General features: G+C 46.2%; 1 protein-coding gene across 1 annotated transcript in view; it reads left to right on the top strand.

The window, feature by feature from the left end:
• The window catches only part of LOC119177917 (glucose dehydrogenase [FAD, quinone]), a 135,201-nt gene that overhangs the window by 13,818 nt on the left and 100,871 nt on the right, over positions 1-20,512 (top strand). Inside the window, exon 3 of the mRNA XM_075886857.1 lies at positions 11,105-11,291. Within this exon, the coding sequence (XP_075742972.1) occupies positions 11,105-11,291 (187 nt within the window). The remainder of the gene's footprint in view (positions 1-11,104; positions 11,292-20,512) is intronic.

Raw genomic sequence — 20,512 nt, forward strand, 5'->3', positions numbered from 1 at the left:
TGAGTTTAGTCGACGGCGTGTTTTACAGGATACGCCCAACGTTGGTGCTTGCATTCCCGTTCACAATTTAGCTCGGCTTGGAAGGCTGTCTGATCATGGTACGCATTTCTCGCTGGCACATGGACCCCTAAGCCTGTTTTTATGCCCGTACTACACGCACCATCGGCCCGGTTAAAGCGAGCTCTACCGCGGTTCCATCGTTGGTGCTTTTTTAGAGTTGTTCGTGCGTTTCCATGTGGAAGGTCTTTGTTGAAACTGATGCGCACGTGCTCGGCTCCCTAGTGTGACGGGACGAATGACGTAACTCACAACAGAGCCAATCACGTGCGTGCTAGGTTACGACGCTAACAACGACGTAGCTGATAGTACAGTCAATATAGACTGCTCGTGACACCAATGCCGAACAGCCCCTCGTTTTTCCTAGCCGTATACAACTTTCGCTGTAATATAAAGCAATAGCTTGGCTCGGCTATGCCAGGATACACGTAGCGTGACCTAATAAGGCGCGCTAAACTTTACGTTTCACGCATAAGAGTCATTACCGGGACGAGTCTTTCATGTGTCAAAGACTTTAACAACAGATTGCTAGTGTGGTCCGTCTTGTAGGTCCGAGTAGCACTGGCGCTTTTGATATGTTTTAATATATTGACAAGCAAACAGCCTCCTGGAGACGCCTGTTTGCGAGACGTCCCTCCCTCGGCTTCTTGTCTTCGTTGCACGTTTGGGCTTCTTCTGTTGGTCCTTCCTGAGGTTAACCGCTAATTCCCAGGCAACTACTTCAGCATCCGTTGAGCTACGCATCTTTGCTTTTCTTTGCCGGTGAGCAGTAATTTCACTCTCTTTCTCAGTGGCTACGCTACGAAGGCCCACACCACGTTATATGTATTTTGGGCCGTGGCAAAGGCGAACATAGATAGCAGCGTAGCTTGAAGAGCATGAGCCACGCGAGACGTTCAAAGTGCGTCTGCCACAGCTAGGACGTCACTCCTCTGAAATACGCAGACCGATGAGGCAGGCGCTTTCACTGTTCTTCGCGCATGCAGAACATGGCTTTTGTACGTGAAATCAAAAAACCTAGGTTCGGTCAGTGTAGCTAACGCTACAAGACACGAGGTGTTAGCGCAGCTTGTGACATGCGCACAATGAAAGTTCGAGAAGCGGGCTTCTATATCTCGTGATCACAAGCCTTGAGACGACTCGTGTGAAATTTCGGTAGATCCTATGTACCTAAGAAATATGTTATACGCGAATACGGTGAAGGTTGTGCAAATATTTGTTGAGTGACGCGTGGTGAAATGTCGGCAAATGTACTGTCACGAGAATCGTGGCGTTAACAAAGCGAGCAGCCGGTATGTCAAAGACGAAACTGTTTATGGAGGCGATCTTGTAGCCTCCGAAACTCGCATTACAACAATACACACTGGCACTGATCACCGCGTATGGGGAATCAACTTTCGATGAAGTGCCAAGTGCAGATGCACGTCTGCAAATATACGTGTGCCCGGAAATATTCCAGTGTTATCGCTAGCTGCCACAAAATTTCCGAAAAAACCTGTAAGGCTCAGTTGTGCGCGTAATTCCATCTGAATGTGCTAAGTTCATTTTGATAGTTAATAGCCACTAAGCCTGGTTTGCGCAAGGCAGCAAACTTACACGTGTAATAATGCCACAACAAACTTTGAGAAATGAGTGTTGCATGACCCTCCTGAAAAGACATCGCTCCGACGCTTTAAAAGAAAAATAAAATACATTTGTAAAACAAGAACTGATAATATAATAGTAAGAATTAATTATTAAATAATAATAATAATAATAATAATAATAATAATAATAATAATAATAACCATCTGGTGTTAGTTAACGTGCACTGAGATCCCACAGAACACGGGCCTCTACCACTTCACTTCCACCGGAATGTGGCCGCCGTGGCTGAGATAACAGCCGAGCACCCCACCCCAGCCACTGTTTCAGCCAAGCCCGACAATAAAGCAAAAAAAAACGGCAGATCCCACGTACAGGGGTAGTAGATGATATGCGAAGCGCGAATGAGGAAGGTTGATAAGCAACTTTAAAATCACCGCATCGTTACGAGGTGGCGGTAAGTTATGCCGTACACGACTTCCGTGACACGATTATCATGTTTGGATGTGTCGTTTACTTTCGCCATCTATTCACGTCAGGTAATGCCAAATTTTGTATATGGGGAGCTAGCGAATTGGCTGCGAGCATGCTATGAACGTAATATGTTGTCATGTTCTTACGTTGCACGCGTGTCATGATTATCATGTTTGCACCAGCCATATACCATCTTCATCTACGGACGTTACGTAACACAAAATTTGGTATTTGGGGAGCTAGCGAAACGGCCACGAGTGCGTCATAAAAGGCGGAATATACTCCAACATAATCTTGACGTGCGCGCACGCTGGGCACAGCGACGCTACGTTAGAAAATGCGAGCACTCTACACACAGACGCCAGGCGAGATCGGCACGACCAGCATCCGTCGGCGGGGCCCGAGGGCAACCGGTGCAAAATGCGACAAGCTGCCCCGCCGCGGTGGTCTAGTGGCTAAGGTACTTGACTGCTGACCCGCAGCTCACGGGTTCAAATCCCGGCGGCGGCGGCTGCATTTCCGATGGAGGCGGAAGTCTTGTAGGGCCGTGTGCTCAGATTTGGGTGCAGGTTAAAGAACCCCAGGTTGTCGAAATTTCTGGAGCCCTCCACTACTGCGTCTGTCATAATCATAACGTGGCTTTGGGGCGTTAAACCACACATATCAATCAAAACGCGAAACGCTGCGTTTCGCGCAGATGCATTACCCAGACAACACTGCGTCTTCCTCTTTTCATGATGAAGGAACGCCGCATGCGCTAAAATGCTCATGCGGGAAAGATACCCAGCGTGGTAGGAACCAGCAAGAATATGGCAGAAGCGTCGCCTGGCGTGGCAACGTTGCCGCGCACGCCTGCCGGGTTGTGTCTAATTGTATAAGCGCTTTTACTGTGGCATGTAGTCATGCTCTCAGATAACATGCATTTTATGACTATTATGTTTTCACCAATCACATACCCACGTCACCCCTTTATGTCACGTAATACCATATTTGGCAAATGTAAAAGTAGCAAATTGACCGCGAGCGCATAATGAGTGTGGCATGTAGTCGAGTCGAGACACGCATGCCATGATTGTTATATTTGGATGCGTCATTTACCTGTGCCGTCCGTTCGCGTCACGTAATACCACATTTGGCACATCTGAAGCTAGCGAAGCGGCCACGAGCGCATCATAAGCGTAGTATGTAGTCATGTTACATGACATGCATATCAAGATTACCATGTTTGCATCAGTAATGTACGTTTGTCCTTCATTCACATACCGTAAGACCAAATTTGGTACATGTGACGCCAGCGAAACGGCCGCCAGCGCATTATGAGCGCGGCATATATTATGTTACATGACACGCGTCTAATAATTGTCGTGTTTGCACCAGTTACGTACTTTCATCATCCATTCACGTACCATAGTACCAAATTTGGTATATGTGACACTAGCGAAACGACCACGAGCGCATCATAAGCGTGGCATGTAGTCTTGTTGTTACATGACACGCATGTCATAATTTTCATAGGGTCTGCCGCTTGTGTTCAGAATGCAGCCATGTCATACCATACCTGTTTTGCAACATCTTATGTGAACGAAACCACCTTAAGAGCAGCAACACCAAGAAATGTAAATCATAGCATTCATGACATACATATCATAATTTTCGTGGTGTGACTAGTCAGATATTTTCGTGACGCAATCATGGGAGGTCACACCAAGTTTGGTATCAATAGCATCATCCAAACGACCTGGAGAGCTAAAAGTCGTAAGCGGCTAGATAGATAGATGGATAAATAGATAGATCGATACATATATAGATAGATAGATAGATTGATAGATGATATTAGATAGATAGATAGATAGATAGATAGATAGACAGACAGTCACTCTAAAAGTTGCCGATTTTCGCTAAGAAATGCTTCGCATTTTAAAGTGTCAAAGCAATAAGCTGCAATAAAAGGATAAATTTAGCGCGAGAACACAATCATGACAGAGACAAGAAGGACACTAGCGTTCTGTTGTCGCAATATAACTATCGTCATGTCATAACAACTTGCCCAAACTGCCACGCTTTTAATATTAAGCAACAACAAAAAAAAACACAATACTTAGGCTTGATAATGCGCAACACACGCTTTTAGGCGCACGACATAGATGGCTTCAGGTCGCGCGCATCACGATTGTGTTCATGATGCTGTCTGAGACAACCTCGTAGTCAAGTGGGCCGAGACACCGAACTACCCTGTATGATGCGAAGTACCATTGCCGACGTTTATAACTGTGTCGACGTCGCCGTGTCAGCGTCCACACCCATGCGCAGTCACTGGGCTGACATTTAAAAAATTGTCGTCGAAGATTAATGACGGCTGTCCGTCATCTGTTTGTTCTCGATACGGTGGCTCGCGAGTGGCAGGTATTATTCCGCGCGGTCAACTAGATGGTGACGTCGAGGTATTTTCGTCCGTGACAATCGACAGCATGGCATTCAGGATCTTTGCCGGGTTTCTTCCGTAGATCAACATGTATGGTATCATCTGCGTGGTATTCTACACGCCCGTTTTTATACGACAGCAACGTACGGAAGTATGGCGCCCAACGTTCAATGTTCCACGTCAGCATAGATGTCCAAAATGTCGGCAATAATTTTATTCAGACTCTAGGTGAGGCTGTTGGTCTGTTGGCAGTACATGGTCGTTAAGCTGTGGCTTGTCTGGCTATATCTTAGAATTGCCTGAATTAGGTCAGCAGAAAACGCCGTAACCCTGTCGGTGATGAACACACTTGAGGCGCCTTGGCAAAAACCTTCAGACAGGGCTACATTTGCAAAGACCTCTTGCTTCGGCGTAGCGGCCGACGTAGTCTGTAGCTACGACGACTCGTCTACTTGTGCAAGTCGACGTTGAGAAAGGCCTCAGGAGGTCTATTCCAATCTGCTAGAATCGACATTGAGGAGGCTTGATTGACTAGAGGAAGCCTGCACGTCCTTATGGTGGTGTTTTTCATCGCTCACATTTTGGCAACACTTTAAGTAGTGAGCGACGCCGGTGGCAAAGCATGGCCAATGGTAAATTTTCTGTTCTCTTGCAAACATGTGGAATTGTCCGAGATGTCTAACCATTGGGTAATCGCGTAGAGCCTGGAGGACTTCTGGTCGCATTGCATGAAAGCACGAGACTAAAGCAGTCGGCTTGAAGTAGAGCGAAATTCTTCTACGTGAGAACGCCTTTTCCCAGAAAAAACTATGGACCGTCTCCCAGACGGGAACGAGGATAGGATGCGAAGTAGAAACTGTGTGCACGGCGTTCACTTGGTTGAAACAGGCATCGAGGTTGGCGCTGCAAGAAGAGTTTGAAGCGAAACTTTTTGTAGTGGTCACTGAAGTAAACATTTGTTTGAAACGCAAAGACACGGGAGGCGGGTCGCGTTGAAGACGCTTCCTGTCGGCTTTTTGGCTCGCGTCTCGTCGGTGTTACCCGCGCGCCGTTTGTGTTCTCGAACAAGATCGGTGTTCTTGACTCACACATTGTCGGCGTCGCTGGTATTTCCCTGCTGACACTTGCGTTCGGCTTCCCTGGCTCGCGTCTTGGCATTGTTGACGTAATCATTTGCGAACGCGATCGCCTCGCCAACCCTCGTAACGCTGGCAACAGCCGAGAATGGTACGTGCACACTAGCGGGAAGCAAGCCGCGATGGTGTTCCACTCGTTGGAGCGAACGCACGACAAGCCCCGGAGGGCTTTCCACATTTCTGGCGCAGTGAGAATCTCGAGGCGCGTGGATGCAGGTTCGCGGCTTCTTCTCGGCGACAGATGAAAAGAGGTGGTGCGGGTGAGATGATGCCCACGTAGGGAAGGCGCTTTAGCTTGCCAGTGGTGAAGAGAGTGAAGCGAGAAAGAGGTGACACGCAAAGAGCGCGCAGCAGGCGGGAAAAAGTGGCGTCACTGCGCACTGCTAAGAGGGCGTCAGCTACTTGGCACCACTCCAATATCTGCGGTGAGGGGAGCGATGCGGACGGAGGGCACGTTACACAGGGTAGTCAAAGAGCTGCTTCGAATCTAAAGACTACGTGAGTCCTCACCTAAATGCTTTCATGACAATGGTGGTCTCTCTTTCGAGGTAATTCACAAGGCCTCTGAGTTCCTACTGAGTCGCGTCAGTATTGTTCATGAAGTTATCGTCATTATCATTTTCACAATAGGTCACCCTCCTGGTCGGGTGACAGCTGCGGGTCAGCAGGGGTGTGAGACAAGCACTCGGCATCAGAATCTTTTCGGGTGAATTTGTAAACTGTTGTGATGTTGCATTCCTGAAGCCTCACACTTTATTTTGTGAGAGGACCTGAAGTATCGTTCGAGTGGCTAGCCAACACAAACCGGGGTGATCGCTCACAACTTTGGAGCACCTGACATGCAAGTAGGGGCGAAACTATGACGTAGCCTAGGTAATAGCAGGACACAGTTTTTTATGTGATGTTGTCTTCTGCCTTGGATGGCAACATACTAGCATCACTTATGACCTTTACCAATCCCTTCGTCTTCTGCTCATGGACGGCGCCGAGTCCTACGCTGCTGGTGTCTGTGTGGACTTCTGTTTCGCAATGTTTGTCGCAATGTGCAAGTAATGAAGGTACTTGCAGGCATCATTTTTGTTCGGGAAAGCTTCGTTCTGTGGCATTTTCTGCTTGAACTTGATGTCGGTTTGCGTAAGGTCATTGACTGGTTTGGCGATGTGGGCAGTGCGTTTGATGAAATTCGTGCACTAGGCACAGAGGGAGATAAATCGACGTAAGGTCTTGTCAATGGCTGGCGGGATGTAGTAATGCGACAGGCTTCTGCGAATAAGGGCGTCCTCCGAGCTAGTTTATCGTGCTACCTAACGCCATAGGTTTCTTTTCCACGAAGGGGAATTTCCCCGGCAAAAGGTTGAGTTGAGAGGTCATCATTGCTTGAAGTTCAGCTTACAGCAGCGGATGTGTTCTTAGAAGGTGGACGAAAACATAACGACTTATTGAGGTATACATGGCAAGGCTGTCACTTTAAGCCATTGGGTAACGGATCCGTAACGCATAGGGAGGTCGTGGCAGCCGGGCAAAAGTGAAAAGGCGTGACCTTGAGCTTGAACAGGCTACCTGGTGTAATGAAGGCAGTCTTTTTTCAATTTTTTTTTCTCGACTTTGATTTTCTTTAGCCTAGCTGTCTTGAGGTACACCGACGAAAACTACTTCGCATTCGGGAGTGAATCCAGGATATCGTATACCAGTGGGGTGGGATACACATCCTTCTTCAAAATTTTGTTGAGGCAACGTTAGTCGATACCGCAAAGGAGGTTTCCGTCCTTCTTAACAAAGACCACAAAAGGCGCCCAGAGATTCTAGGACAGTTGGGTTATGTACTTCGCGTAGCATTGTGACAACTTGTTTTTTACGGCTTCGAGATATCCCGTTGAACCTTCATGCGGCCTCTGAAGGACTGGTCTGGCACTTCCTTTCCTTTTGTTACGATACCGTGTTAGGCCACTAAGGTTTCTTTAAGTTTTGACGACGACGAGAAGTCGTCCTGAAATTGCAAGATGACATAACTGAGCTGGTCTTGCTTGCGCTCTTGAAGGCTTAGGTAAACGTCAAAAACCGGCTAGGGGTGTAGACTCAGCGAAGCAGGTTCAGTAGCATCAGAGAAGACGAAAGCGTTGACAGAGTCTATGAATTTGGCGATGTAGGTGACTATCGTGCCTATGTTCGGATGCCTATATTTCGGTGACTATAATATGGTGCCTATACATCTGGCGCACAAAAAGCAGATGTGACAGCCGCGGCTCCCACGAAAGGTTCATCGTGGGTGGCTCCTAATGAAGCAGGAAACTGACCACCCATTTTTTGCGTGGTGGAGGAACAGGAAGGGCCACTTGTGGGTGGGCGCTGCTTTGCTTGAGAGGCCACTGCAAACAATGAGACAGGGGCCGTGGTCACAAGCGCTATATCGACGGACAATAGTAGAAGGCTTTTGTGCGCTGATACGTTTGACATTTTTCCTTACGGACAACAGAAAGAACAAAAAAGTTGGCAGATCCTGCGTACAGTGAGAATCGATTAAATGCGAAGCAAAAATGAGAAAGGTTCATATGTCACTTGGAGGTGAATGATGCCGAACGTGACTTCCGTGCTATGATTATCATATTTCCACTGGTCGTTTATCTTCGTCATCTATTCACGTCATGTAATACCAAATTGAGTATATGTGGAGCTAGCAAAACGACCGCGAGCATGCTGTGAGCATGGTATGTTCTCAAGTTCTTTCATGACAAGCGTGTCAGGACTACATTGTTTGCACCATCCATATATTTCTTCATCCCTTGACATCACGTAACACAAAATTTGGCGTATGGGGAGCTAGCAAACTGGTCGCGAGTGCATTATGAAGGGCCCAATATACTCTAATGTAGCGTTGATGCGCGCGCACGCTGGGCACAGTGACGCTACGTTAGCAAAACGCTAGCACTCCATCGTCTGACGCTAGCTGTGACATGCGCCACCAGTGTCCGTCAGTGCGGCCTGACGGCAACTCTCGCGAAATGCGACATGCTGCATTTCGCGCCGATGCGTTGTCCCTGCAACACTACGTCTACCTGTTTTCGTGACGGAGGGACGCAGGACGCGCTGAAATGCACATGCGTCAAAGCAACGAAGCGCGGCGTGTGCCTGCGAGTGTTTGGAAAAACCGGCGCCTGGCGTGGCAACGCCGACGTGATGCGGCAAATTGAAAGCCAGTGAGCACGCACACCGCGTCACGTTAAATGTATTAGCGCCCTAACTGTGGCATCTAGTCATGTTCTCACAGGACACGCATCTCATGATTATCATGTCTGCACCAGTCACATGCGTTCGTCATTCATTGGCATCACGTAATAATAAATTCAGATTATGTGGAACTAGTGAAACGGCCACGAGCACATCATGAGTGTGGCATGTAGTCATGTTGTTACATGACAGGCATGTCGTGATTATCATGTGCCTATTTCGTTCAATCGCGTCAAGTAAACCGAGTTTGGTACATGTGAAGCTAGTGAAATGACCATGAGCACGTCATGAGCGTAGCATTTGTCGTAGTGTTCCATGACATGCATCTCATGTTTATCAAGTTTGAACCAGTATCATACCTTCGTCCTTCACTCACGTCCCGCACTACCAAATTTGGTACAAGTGAAGCTAGCGGAAAGGCCACCAGCATATTATTAATGTGGCACTTAGTAATGTTGTTTCATGACACACACCTCAGGATTATCATGCTTGCCCCAGTCAAATACCTTTGTCATCCATTCACGCACTGTAATACCAAGTTTGGTATATGTGACTCAAGCAAAACGGCCGCGAGCACATCATGCGCAAGGCATGTAGTCATGTTGTTACATAACATGCAAGTCATATTTTTATGTTAGTGTCTTTCCCTTGTGTTCGCCATGCAATCATGCCCCGCCGCGGTGGTCTAGTGGCTGAGGTACTCGGCTGCTGACCCGCAGGTCGCGGGTTCAAATCCTGACTGCGGCGGCTGCATTTCCGATGGAGGCGGAAATGTTGTAGGCCCGTGTGCTCAGATTTGGGTGCACGTTAAAGAACCCCAGGTGGTCGAAATTTCTGGAGCCCTCCACTACGGCGTCTCTCATAATCATATGGTGGTTTTGGGACGTTAAACCCCACACATCAATCAATCAATCAATCAATCATCAGCCATGCAATCATGCCATACCATAGCAACTTTGCAACATGCCACGTGAACGAAACTACCACAAGAGCTGAAGGATTATGAATTGCAAATCATGACATTCGTGACGTATATGTAAACATTTTCATGTTATGACTATTTCAATATGTTCATCATACAGGCATGTTATGCCTTACGAAGTTTGGTATCGACACAAATAACGAAACGGCCAGGAGAGATAAAAGTGGTAGGCGGCAACATCAACAGATAGATACGCCCGAAGTCGCAGAGGCTCGCTAAGAAATGCTTCGCATTTATTAAATAGATAGATAGATAGATACATAGATAAATTATATATGCATAGATCAGAAACAGTGTGAAGAAAAACGTTAAGATGTACTTACTTCCTTGTAAAGAGCAATATTCGTATTATTATAAATATTTCTTTTGTGTCGTTTGTGCTTTTGCATAATAGATGAAAATTGCTCAACTACTTTCTTTTCAGATGTATTTCTCTATGGTACTTAGTATTTCGGCCAGAAATTTTCCCTTGTTGCATTTTAATATATATATTATTTATATTGGTACTGCAAATTGGTGATGACTGTAATGTGTTATTTCAAAACGTATGTGTCGACATCTGTTAAACTTGTTGAATTTGAATTTTGTGTCCCCTCACTCAAAAGCAGAATGAAATTTGTATCCTTTGTTCCACTTCCCCTGAGCAAATGTATGGGTGGAGGGACTTTAGTCAGACAGAGGCATTCTGCCTTTAGTCCCTTCAACCTAGGCAATCATTGTTTTTGTCTGAATAAACAGTGAATGAATGAATGAATCAATGAATGAATGAATAGATAGATAGATAGATAGATAGATAGATACATGGATAGATAGATAGATAGATAGATAGATAGATAGATAGATAGATAGATACGCTCAAAGTTGCGGAATTTTGCTAAGAAATGCTTCGCATTTAAAACTGCTACACTCCATCTAGTGACCAAGTTTCACGAGCATCTTAGAAAACTGGGTGAGATCAAATGCAAAAGATTAGCTGTTACGCTTTTGCATGCGCCCTTTATTTAGTCGTTAAGGTATGAGTTGAGGCTTCCTCGGGACGTTATTGTATGAGTTGAGGCTTCCTCGCACGTTTACTATCAGTATTTTTCGGCCTCATAAATACTATTTAGTCAAGGACAAGTAGAAAGGCAAGATACTTTATTAGGATCGTGTGAGGCCAGCCAGTATCCGGGCTGTTTGTTGGCTGATATCATGTTGGAGACTGAGATCCTGTTTTTTTTTCAGATTAATAGAATCCCACGCGGCAAAGTATTTGGTGGCTCGAGTTCAATCAACCATGTCATCTATGCTCGAGGGAACCGCCGGGATTTCGATAATTGGGCGTCTTTGTATGGCGCCGAGGGCTGGTCTTACAAAGACGTGCTTCCAGACTTCATTCAGATTGAAACATCGTACCTAGGGATCGACAATGGTAAGTGACTGATACCAGAAGTAATGTGCAGGTGGGTAGTACCTATATTTGCTCCATGAGTGCATCAGCTAAAATATTTTTGGCACCCTTAGCATCATAAGCATGACGGTGGCGAGAAGTTTACACCCCGTTTAGATGATTGAATACTTTGTCATGCGCAAACGTGAAAAAGAAAGTTACACTGCAACAACAACAATTATAGATAGCACTGATTCTAAACACATAGCATACAAGCTACTTACAGCAAATGTGCGAAAATGCATTACCTTTTAATATATCATTGTATTGAGATGCGCAAACAGCATAAAAACTCATAGGGTTAAGACGACTGAAAAGGTATAGTAATCCGCTTCTTTTTGTTCAAATCTGTGGGGTGGTGGTCGACTGCACATGTACAGAGCTTCTTGCGCCAAGAATGGTTTTCTGTTGATTCCAGTAGCAGAGACGAAAATCGGAGGCACTGCAAGTTTCCCATAAATATACCGGTTTCGCCCGTCCTTCATGAATGCCCCCTCATTGATGAAGCGACTGTCTTGTGATGACCTCTTCATGTGAAGTTACGTTAGGTGACGTCCACTTTATGTCAAATCATGAAATCATCACATGATGATAACTTGCCACCAATAGTATTGAAGTCTGTGACGCCTAGAGTTAATTGTTTATTGACCTGTTGGGCTGAAGATCACTGTGTAGCTCCTCCCATATTGTTTCCCAAGGTCACGAAGAAGTATTAGCCCCGAGAAGTTCAAGCGGTGCCCGCAAAAGGAAGGCTATGGTGGCGTCACGGCTTGAACTCTTCGATACTACCCCCCCCCTCCCGCGCACCTACAGAATTATGCGCTCACTTCGTGTCCTCTTTCAGTGTTGGCGTTCGCTTTCTGCTCATCCGAACTCACACCTAAAGGATCCCCAGGTTAGGCTATGCCCTCTTGAACATGATATACTTATTGCCGATGTTCTTTTTCCAACCTCGTACCTGAATATGTTCTAATAAAACTAATGATTGATAATTTCTATAAACATCCCTAAGTCCTTCAAAATAGCGCTGTGGAAACAATTTCGTAAATTCGCTCATGCTTTTATGCCTATCAATATCATCATCATCATCATCATCATTATCACCATCATTATCACCACCATCACCATCGTCATCACCAGCCTTAATAAGCACACTGCAGGGCAAACGCCTCTCCCATGATCAGGGTTCCGAATGGTGGCTACTAACTTTGCGCCAAACTCACGGATTTCAGAGGCCCGTCACGACATAAAATTGCGTGTGGTGACACGGCGAATTGCATGCAAATTCTTGCTCACGTCTCGACTTAACTATGCACTTTATACTCACTCTCTTCGAAACAAGCAGGTGGCAATGTTTTCTGTATTTTTTGTAGCTTTAGACCCACAAGTAGAAGACACAATTTACGTAGAATCAAAGCAGTCACCGAGAGATTCTGGAGGAAGAAGTGCACTGATGCGTCCGCCAGCTACCTCCCTGCAAACTTTAGGTCAGTGGACTGCTTCATGCGCCACGATTGATTGAATGATTTATTTTTTTTAAATGTGAGGTTTAACGTCCCAAAATCACAATATGCAAATGAGAGACGTGGTGTGGAGCATTCCGGAAATTTTGACCACCAGGAATTTTTTTAACCTGCACCTAAGTCTAAGGCGACGGGCCTACAGTATTTTTACCACTATCGAAAATGCAACTGCCGCAGCCGGAATTCCATTTTGCGATCTGCGGGTCAGCAGCCAAGCACGTTAGCTACTACAACACCGCGGGGCAGCTTAATGCGCTGCCAGGCGGTGTCAATATATGAGTGCTTTAGGTGCTTTAGAGCCTGAATTTATTGTCTCGCTTCTGAAATGGGTCAATCACGGTTAGGCTTCGTGCATTAACCACAGCTCCAACTGTCCAGAATAGCTTGTTGGTTTCTTCACCTAGGGTTTATATTTCATATTATTATACATAATTGACAGGTATAAACGTTGGCGTTTTTAAGCAGCCTTCTAAAACTGCGCTAAGGTAGTTTCTGTATTAATATCTGATGTGTAAACATCGCTTCACAGAAAGCGTGGAGCAGCCATTGCGGCAATAATGCAGTACTTGTGGAATCATTAACGTTGCTTTTTAATTAGTTCGTTCAATTATTGGACACATGATTCCACCACAATGATGTTCTCTAAAACTGCAGAAAGACTAAGCACACTGTTTTCTATTGTTGTAGCGACTGCTTCGCCCTGTATTCGCTACAGCCGAAACAATAGGGAGGTCTAGATTAGCGCACCGTGAGCCCTTGTGGTGCAGTCACTGCCACTGCGCATGCGTTGTAACGCGAGGCCTCGCTCGCGTTCGCGAACCGCACGCAGAAAATCCTAAATTGCGTGCGGTGATGGTGGTCCGCATGTGGCCCGCAAGCGCTGGTTTCGAGGCTACGGGCGGTGATGGCGGCCCGCTTGTGGCCCGCAAGCGCTGGTTTTGAGGTAACGGTGTCGCTGCGATCGTGCGTTGCGGTTTACAGCAGGGCAAACGCTATTCTAAATCTTATATGGCGGCTGCTACGCCCACAACGCCCGCAGCGCTTGCAAACGGTATTCAAAAACTCTCTTATTACAGACTTCTGTTCTAAATCGCTAGCATTCAGGTACGCTGCTGGTGTATAGGTATGTCCTTTGTCAGCGCTGCCATGGTGAAGCGGGAATGCGACTCCAAGCCCACTAACCAATCCCTTCGATGGTGTAGTAGGGGATGCGACAGGCACTAGAAAAATGTCTATATAATTTAGGGGCTATAGATGGTACGAGCTCACAGAGTTACATATAGTAAGCTATTTGCATTAGGAAACACGCCATACATATGTAGAGTGACAAATTTTTTTTGACGAGATTTGAAACAGACTGGCGACATTTAGCAACTTTTCACTGATTGTTTGGTGAATTTTACTCGAACGTCAGTGGCAATCTGACCATGATACGATAGTCCACCCGGTCTCTTGGTTTCTGCTGACACGTTATACTTGCGAACCTTTTAATCTCACGTGCTCTCTTTACTTTCTGTTTCACCCTCGAGCGTTTGTTTTCTCTGATATCCAGTTCGTTACGTTTACTGATCAGCAGGTATTCTGCCTACGCGCCACGTGCCCAGCCCATGTCCACTGTGTCTTCTTGATTTCTACAGTGATATGCTTAAGCCCGGTTTGTTAACTGACCCACTCTGATGCCTTCTCGTATCATTTTTTATTCCATTGCTCGCTGCGTCATGCTTAGTTTAGGCTTAACCTACTTTGTAAGCGTCTAGATTTGTGCTTTGTAGGCAAGTACTGCCAACATGTAGCTTTATATACCTTCCTCATAAAGGTTAGTGCTAGATAACCATTTATGCTTCGGAATTACTTGCCCAATGTGATCGACCCCGTGTGCATTCTTTATATTTCACTCTCACAATTCAGCTCCACGGTTACTACTTATCATAGGTGGAAGTATACCTTTGCAACTTCCCCGGTCTCTCCCCCTATCACAAAGCACTGTTTCTTCCTGGAACTCTAGCGCATTGCTTTAGTTATATTGTCACGGAGTTGCGACGTGGCTGAAGGCAGGAGACTAGATGGTCAGACCAAACTGTTTATTTGGGTGAAACTGTGTCCGATAAACGAAACGCCGGCTTTCTGTAGCCCACTTGCACTGATAGTGGCGAATTCAGCGTCGGCCGTCGATAAACTGACAAGCGGCGAAGCGTGTCGGCAGTTATACGCAAGCCATCGAACATTCTAGCGTTATCGCTAGTGATGGCGTAGATTTCCGAATAATCTGAAATGCTCACGACGCAGGCGGAATCTCAACAAAATGATATACGGCAGCCCACACGCTTCTCGGACACTGTAGGTGTGGTTTGCACTGAGAATCGCGTACAGGGTAACGGGGTGATAAGAAAGCTCGAGGAAAGAATGTGGCATTGCCCCATCTGAAAAAGGCATCGTCCGATGCTTTAACAGAAGATGAAAGTGCAATATTATTGCGAGAAATTATAAAGAATAAAGTACGATACAGCAACACCAACAACAAAATACACTCCTTCAGTTTGTTAACGTTCACGAAACGGCTCTAGGCGCGTGTCATGGACGACTTCAGGTCGAGATCGGCGCCGTTGAGAGTTTGTTATGCCGTCGGGACAACCTGGTAGTCGAGTGGGTTAAGACGTCGTACTATCCTGTATAATCCGAAGTACTGTTGCAGAAGTGTTTCACTGAGTCCACGTCGGTGTATCGGTGTCAATACCCAAACACTTTTACAGGGCTGGTATTCCATGAAGCGTCGCCGAAGATTGTATTGGTGGTGGTCGGCCGTCTACTGATTCGTTATGCGTAGACGCACTAGTTTACAAGCGTCTTGAGCGCGCTAGAGATAGTGGGGGACGTCAAGGTTTTTTTTTGTCAGTGAAGTTAGGCAGCATTGCGTTGATTGTCGTTGCCGGGTTCTTTCCATAGACCAACTTGTACGGTTGGATCTGCGTCATCTCTTGCAGGGCCGTGTTGTATGCGAAGGTCACGTACAGAATGACGGTGCCCCAAGTTTTGTGTTGGACGCCGACGTACATGGCCAGCATGTCGGCGATTGTCTTGTTTGGCGGCTCAGTGAGAACATTTATCTGTCGGTCGTGGGCGGTGGTGGCTTGTCTGGCTATGTCTCAAGATGGCTTGAGTCAAATCAGCAGCAAAGACTGTACCTCTATTGCTTATGACTACCTCCGGGGTACCATGACGAAGGACGATGTTCTCAACAATGATCTTGGCTACGTCTTTAGCGCTACCTCGGGATAGGGCCTTTGTTCCTGCGTAGTGGGTAAGGTAGTAAGTAGATACGGCGATCCAATTGTTTCCTGAATTTGACGTTGGAAACGGCCCCAGTAGGTCCATTATATCAGTTGGAACTGTCGGCTAGGTGTTTAGATCGGCAGAAGAAATCCTCTTGGCCTTGTCGGTGGTGTCTTGCGTCGCCGACAACCTCGGCATTTTCTTACCTAACTAGCGACGACGGTGTATTGCGTCGCTGACAGTCACGGCATTTTCTCACCTAACTAGTGACGTCGGTGGTACGGCGAGGCCAGTAGTACCTCTCTTGTTTTCTCGCGAGCGTGCGGGAAACACCAAGGCATCCTGCCGTTGGATCATCGTGCAGGGCCTGAAGGAGTTCTGGTCTTAGAGATGAAGGCACCACAAACAGGTACTTGACTCGAAGTGGCAAGAAGTTCTTCTTCTGAAGAAAGCCGTTACGCAGAGAAAACGACGTAAGTGTCCGTTTGAATACCTTCGGAACAACGGAGGTTCTGCTATAGGGGTATTCGATTAGGCTCCTGAGTTCCGAGTCTGCCCGCTGGCGTTCACCGGCAGTCATTAAGTCAGTCTAGGGTGTTTATTGAGGAAAGAGGAGAGATTGGCCTTGAAAGCGGGTTTCTGGCCTGCTACTCCACACAGGTGTAAGAGGAAAAGAGAAAGAAAGAGGGGGTTATGATGAGGGGTGATTTTGGTATAGCACAATGAGTCACTGCACACAATGTCTCGTTCGGTGTAGTAAACGCACAAAAGTCTCTACATTATCAGATTCTTTAAAGACAGGGATCTAAACCTGTCTTGCTTACAAATGCGAGCAGGCCCTTGTATACTGCATTGAGCGTGATTCACACGTTCCCAAGCACACAAACGTTTCTCTTCCGAAAAAGGTCAGCGGTCTGGGTCATCTGTGAGGCACTTAAGAGATTGTCTTTCAACTGCGTATAGAAGGCACACACACAGGATGTGATTAATAGTTTCGGCCGTGTTACACATGTTGCTGTTAGGATTCTGATCTTGTCTTATCCTGCATAAGTATCGTCGCGTGTATGCAACACCCAGCCTCTGTCTATGTAGTATCGTTTCTTGGCCTCTCCTTAGTCGGATTGGAAGCGGAAAAACAAGATAAGAGTCAAGCCTATAAATGCGCTTGTGGCGATGATCCGGATCATTTTATAGTCCTTGCATTATAGTCTGCATACCTTTAAAGAGCAAGGCGTTGATGTCGTATCGCGAAAAGGGAATTGATATCACTTCGCCACCAGTAAGCGCCATTTTCACTTCTGCTTCAGCTTGTTCGTTCCCAGTTATGCCACAATGACTGGGAATTCATTGCAACGCAACGGTATGTCCGGATTAAAATTCCCCATTCAACATATTCATTAGGTCACACACCAGATGACTGTATGCAGAGTCTTGTTTCATGCAGTTTCTAATTAGATGAAGGGCCGGCTTGGAGTCGGAAAATAATGTCCATTTCACTGAACTCTGCTTTAAAATGTAGCACGCAGCTTGTCGGATGCCGGTCAGCTCGGTGGCAGTAGATGATATCCGGTTAGCTATTTTGATGCGTTGAGTGATTCCCATTTGAGGCACAGTGAAAGCTGCTGCTGACGATGTCTGCGTGACAGAAACATCTGAAAAATGTGTACTCTATATCCGTACAGATCGTCAATATACGACAAAGGGAAATGCCTAATTAAGACCAGCAGCTGGTAGTTTTGACTTTTTGTTATTCCTGGGATGGAAGGTCGCACAATCGGCTTAGGAATCGTCTAGAGGGGTATGTCGGAGATAACAAGTGGTGCATAACCTGAAGGCAGCAGATCTTGGTTCGACATAGCGGCTACTGAGTGTGCAGCATTGGGTCGTGTGTTAAACGTGTCGGCCAGTGAATGGTCTCGACGCCTTGTCAGTAGCCTCAGAGGTACTCGTAGTGGTTCATGTTGAAGAAAAACACGAGCTCAACAAACACGTGCTTCTGCAATGGGGCCCCATGTAGAAGTGCATCGAGGTACTCCTAGGAACATTCTTAGGGCACGTGCCTGAGCTCCCTCGAGTGTACGTACAACCCATGTGCGAGCCCGCAAGAGAACAGGGGCACTGTAGCGAAGGTATCCAATAAAAAGTGCGTGGTATCCCTATCGAAAAAAAACGAATAGTGGGCATGTTGCAAACCACCGCCCTTCATTATAGTGGATTAATGTAGTGGGTGAATGGTGGGAAACGCCCATCATGGCGCATGGTGAGCATGGTGGGTGCTGCAGTGCCGGCAACGCTTGAGCGCGAAATGACGTCAGAATCACCGTGACGAGCTGCCACAAAAAATAAAAAAAGAATTCTATAAATTTGGTATAAAAACACGCGTTACGTAAAAAAAATAAGGCGCCACGGAGGATCGAACGTGCAACCTGCGGATTCCCATTCAAAGACACTAACCACTGCGCCCTACCAACCTGACGCTGTTTGTGTGTTAAATACTTAGTTGGCATACAAACTTATGGTTTAACTTAAGTTACGTTTCTCGTTTACACAACATAGACAAGATCTACACCTGCTACTAAAGCTTGCACATTTATTAAACACAAGCAACTGCGGTCTGTAACGATTGCCACTGTGTTAATGGCACTAGTGCTATTTTTGTTACAATTCACAAATTCAAGAAAAAATTCAAGTGGACTGGGAAGCAGCAACAAATAACCGGCGGGTCTGGCAAGTTTAATATTCGTTTCGCGCTCGTTCTGAAAACGACATCTGCTCACGCTTTATAACGCTTCTAGGCTCATTTCATAGATACGCCCGCATAATTTATATGATTGAGTATTGGGATGCTTTTCGCACAATGCAGAGGGCGGTCGTGCCAGCGCAGTGCTGTAGCTCTTTCGCTTAAGCAACAACTACATAACGGCTTGGCCAAAACGAATGCAGTTTGCTGGAAACATTACGCTATCATATTGTTTCACCAAGCGTACGAATTTCCACACCTGCGTTCTCTTACAAAAGCTAGAGAAGTGCCAGCGAGTGCGACCGGCGGCTGTCGGTAAGAAGACACGTTCTCTGGGAGTGCTTTAATCGCGTCGCATCAATGTTGCTTCCTGAGCGGACACCATACACAATGAAAAATGCTTCATTTGGGTTAATTGATGCCATGGCTGCGCTGTATTGTCATACTTAATCGTCGAAATCGTGTATTCTGAAACCTGGAAGCACGGATAACACAATTGTACGGGCTCGGTCGGTAGGCCTAACCTTTGGTGGAAATCATGGTGGTAGAGCATGTAGTGTACAGATCCCAGCTTGGTACACTATATAAATTGCCCGCCATTATAAGCCCACCCATCATCTGCTTACTGCTTCCCAGCATTATCGCAATGGTGGGAAGAGTTTCTCAGCTTGGTACACCAAGTAGCCCACCAAAATAAGTACCACCCACCATATGTTTAGGGCTTCCCAGCATTATCGCAATGGTGGGCAGAGTGTCCCATTATTGCCCACTATCTAGCCTCTGCTTTCCACCATCATTTCCACTTTACCCATCATCTGTACACCATACCACCCAGTATGTCCCGGCATATCCATCATATTTTCCACTACGTCCCACCATATCCATCGTGATTTCCACCATGCGCACTTTTATTTCCACTACGCCCACCATGTTTTCCAGTATCCACCATGGCAATTTTTCCGATAGGGATAGCTGCAGGAGAGATGATTTTGATGGTCCCCATAATTTTCACACAAATGGTAAATGACCTGGACGAAGCTGTTTAGTTTTTTTCTTAGCGATGAGATGTGCTTCGACCAAGACAAATCACGATCGATGGTAACTCCGAGGAACTTGTGATGAGTTACCGAAGGTATTAACTCATCACAACTCATCACAACTCCGAGGAACTCATCAAAAGTTCCTCGGAGTTACCGAAGGTATTAAGTTCGCATCGATCACTATGGGGTAGCAAGCAATGGATTTTCTCGTGAATGGCAGGGTTGTATTTTTCGTAGGAGACAGTTGCAGTCCGCAGGTACCGAGGTATGCACACGTTGTCAATACCGCTCGTTGTAGTTTCTTTTGTACTTGCAAACGTGTTAGACTTGTGGTCCAAATGCAAATGTCATCTGCGTACACAGATACCAAAATTTTGTCTCCTAGTTTAACGAGCTTTTTAACGAGGCCAACAAGTACAATAATAGATAATGTTGGGCTCAGAACTTCACCTTGAGGCATGCCACGATAGACGGGATACTTATTTGTAACACCATCAGCAGTACACATGAATATAGTTCGTTCTTGAAGACAGCTGGCTATCCATTGATGCATGCGGCCACCAATGCCATAGTCTTCAAGAGCATTTATGATTGCGTCATGCAGAACATTGTTCTGCATAACGCCATTGT

The sequence above is a fragment of the Rhipicephalus microplus genome, chromosome 1 (assembly GCF_043290135.1).
Source record: "Rhipicephalus microplus isolate Deutch F79 chromosome 1, USDA_Rmic, whole genome shotgun sequence".
NCBI classification, from domain to species: domain Eukaryota; kingdom Metazoa; phylum Arthropoda; class Arachnida; order Ixodida; family Ixodidae; genus Rhipicephalus; species Rhipicephalus microplus.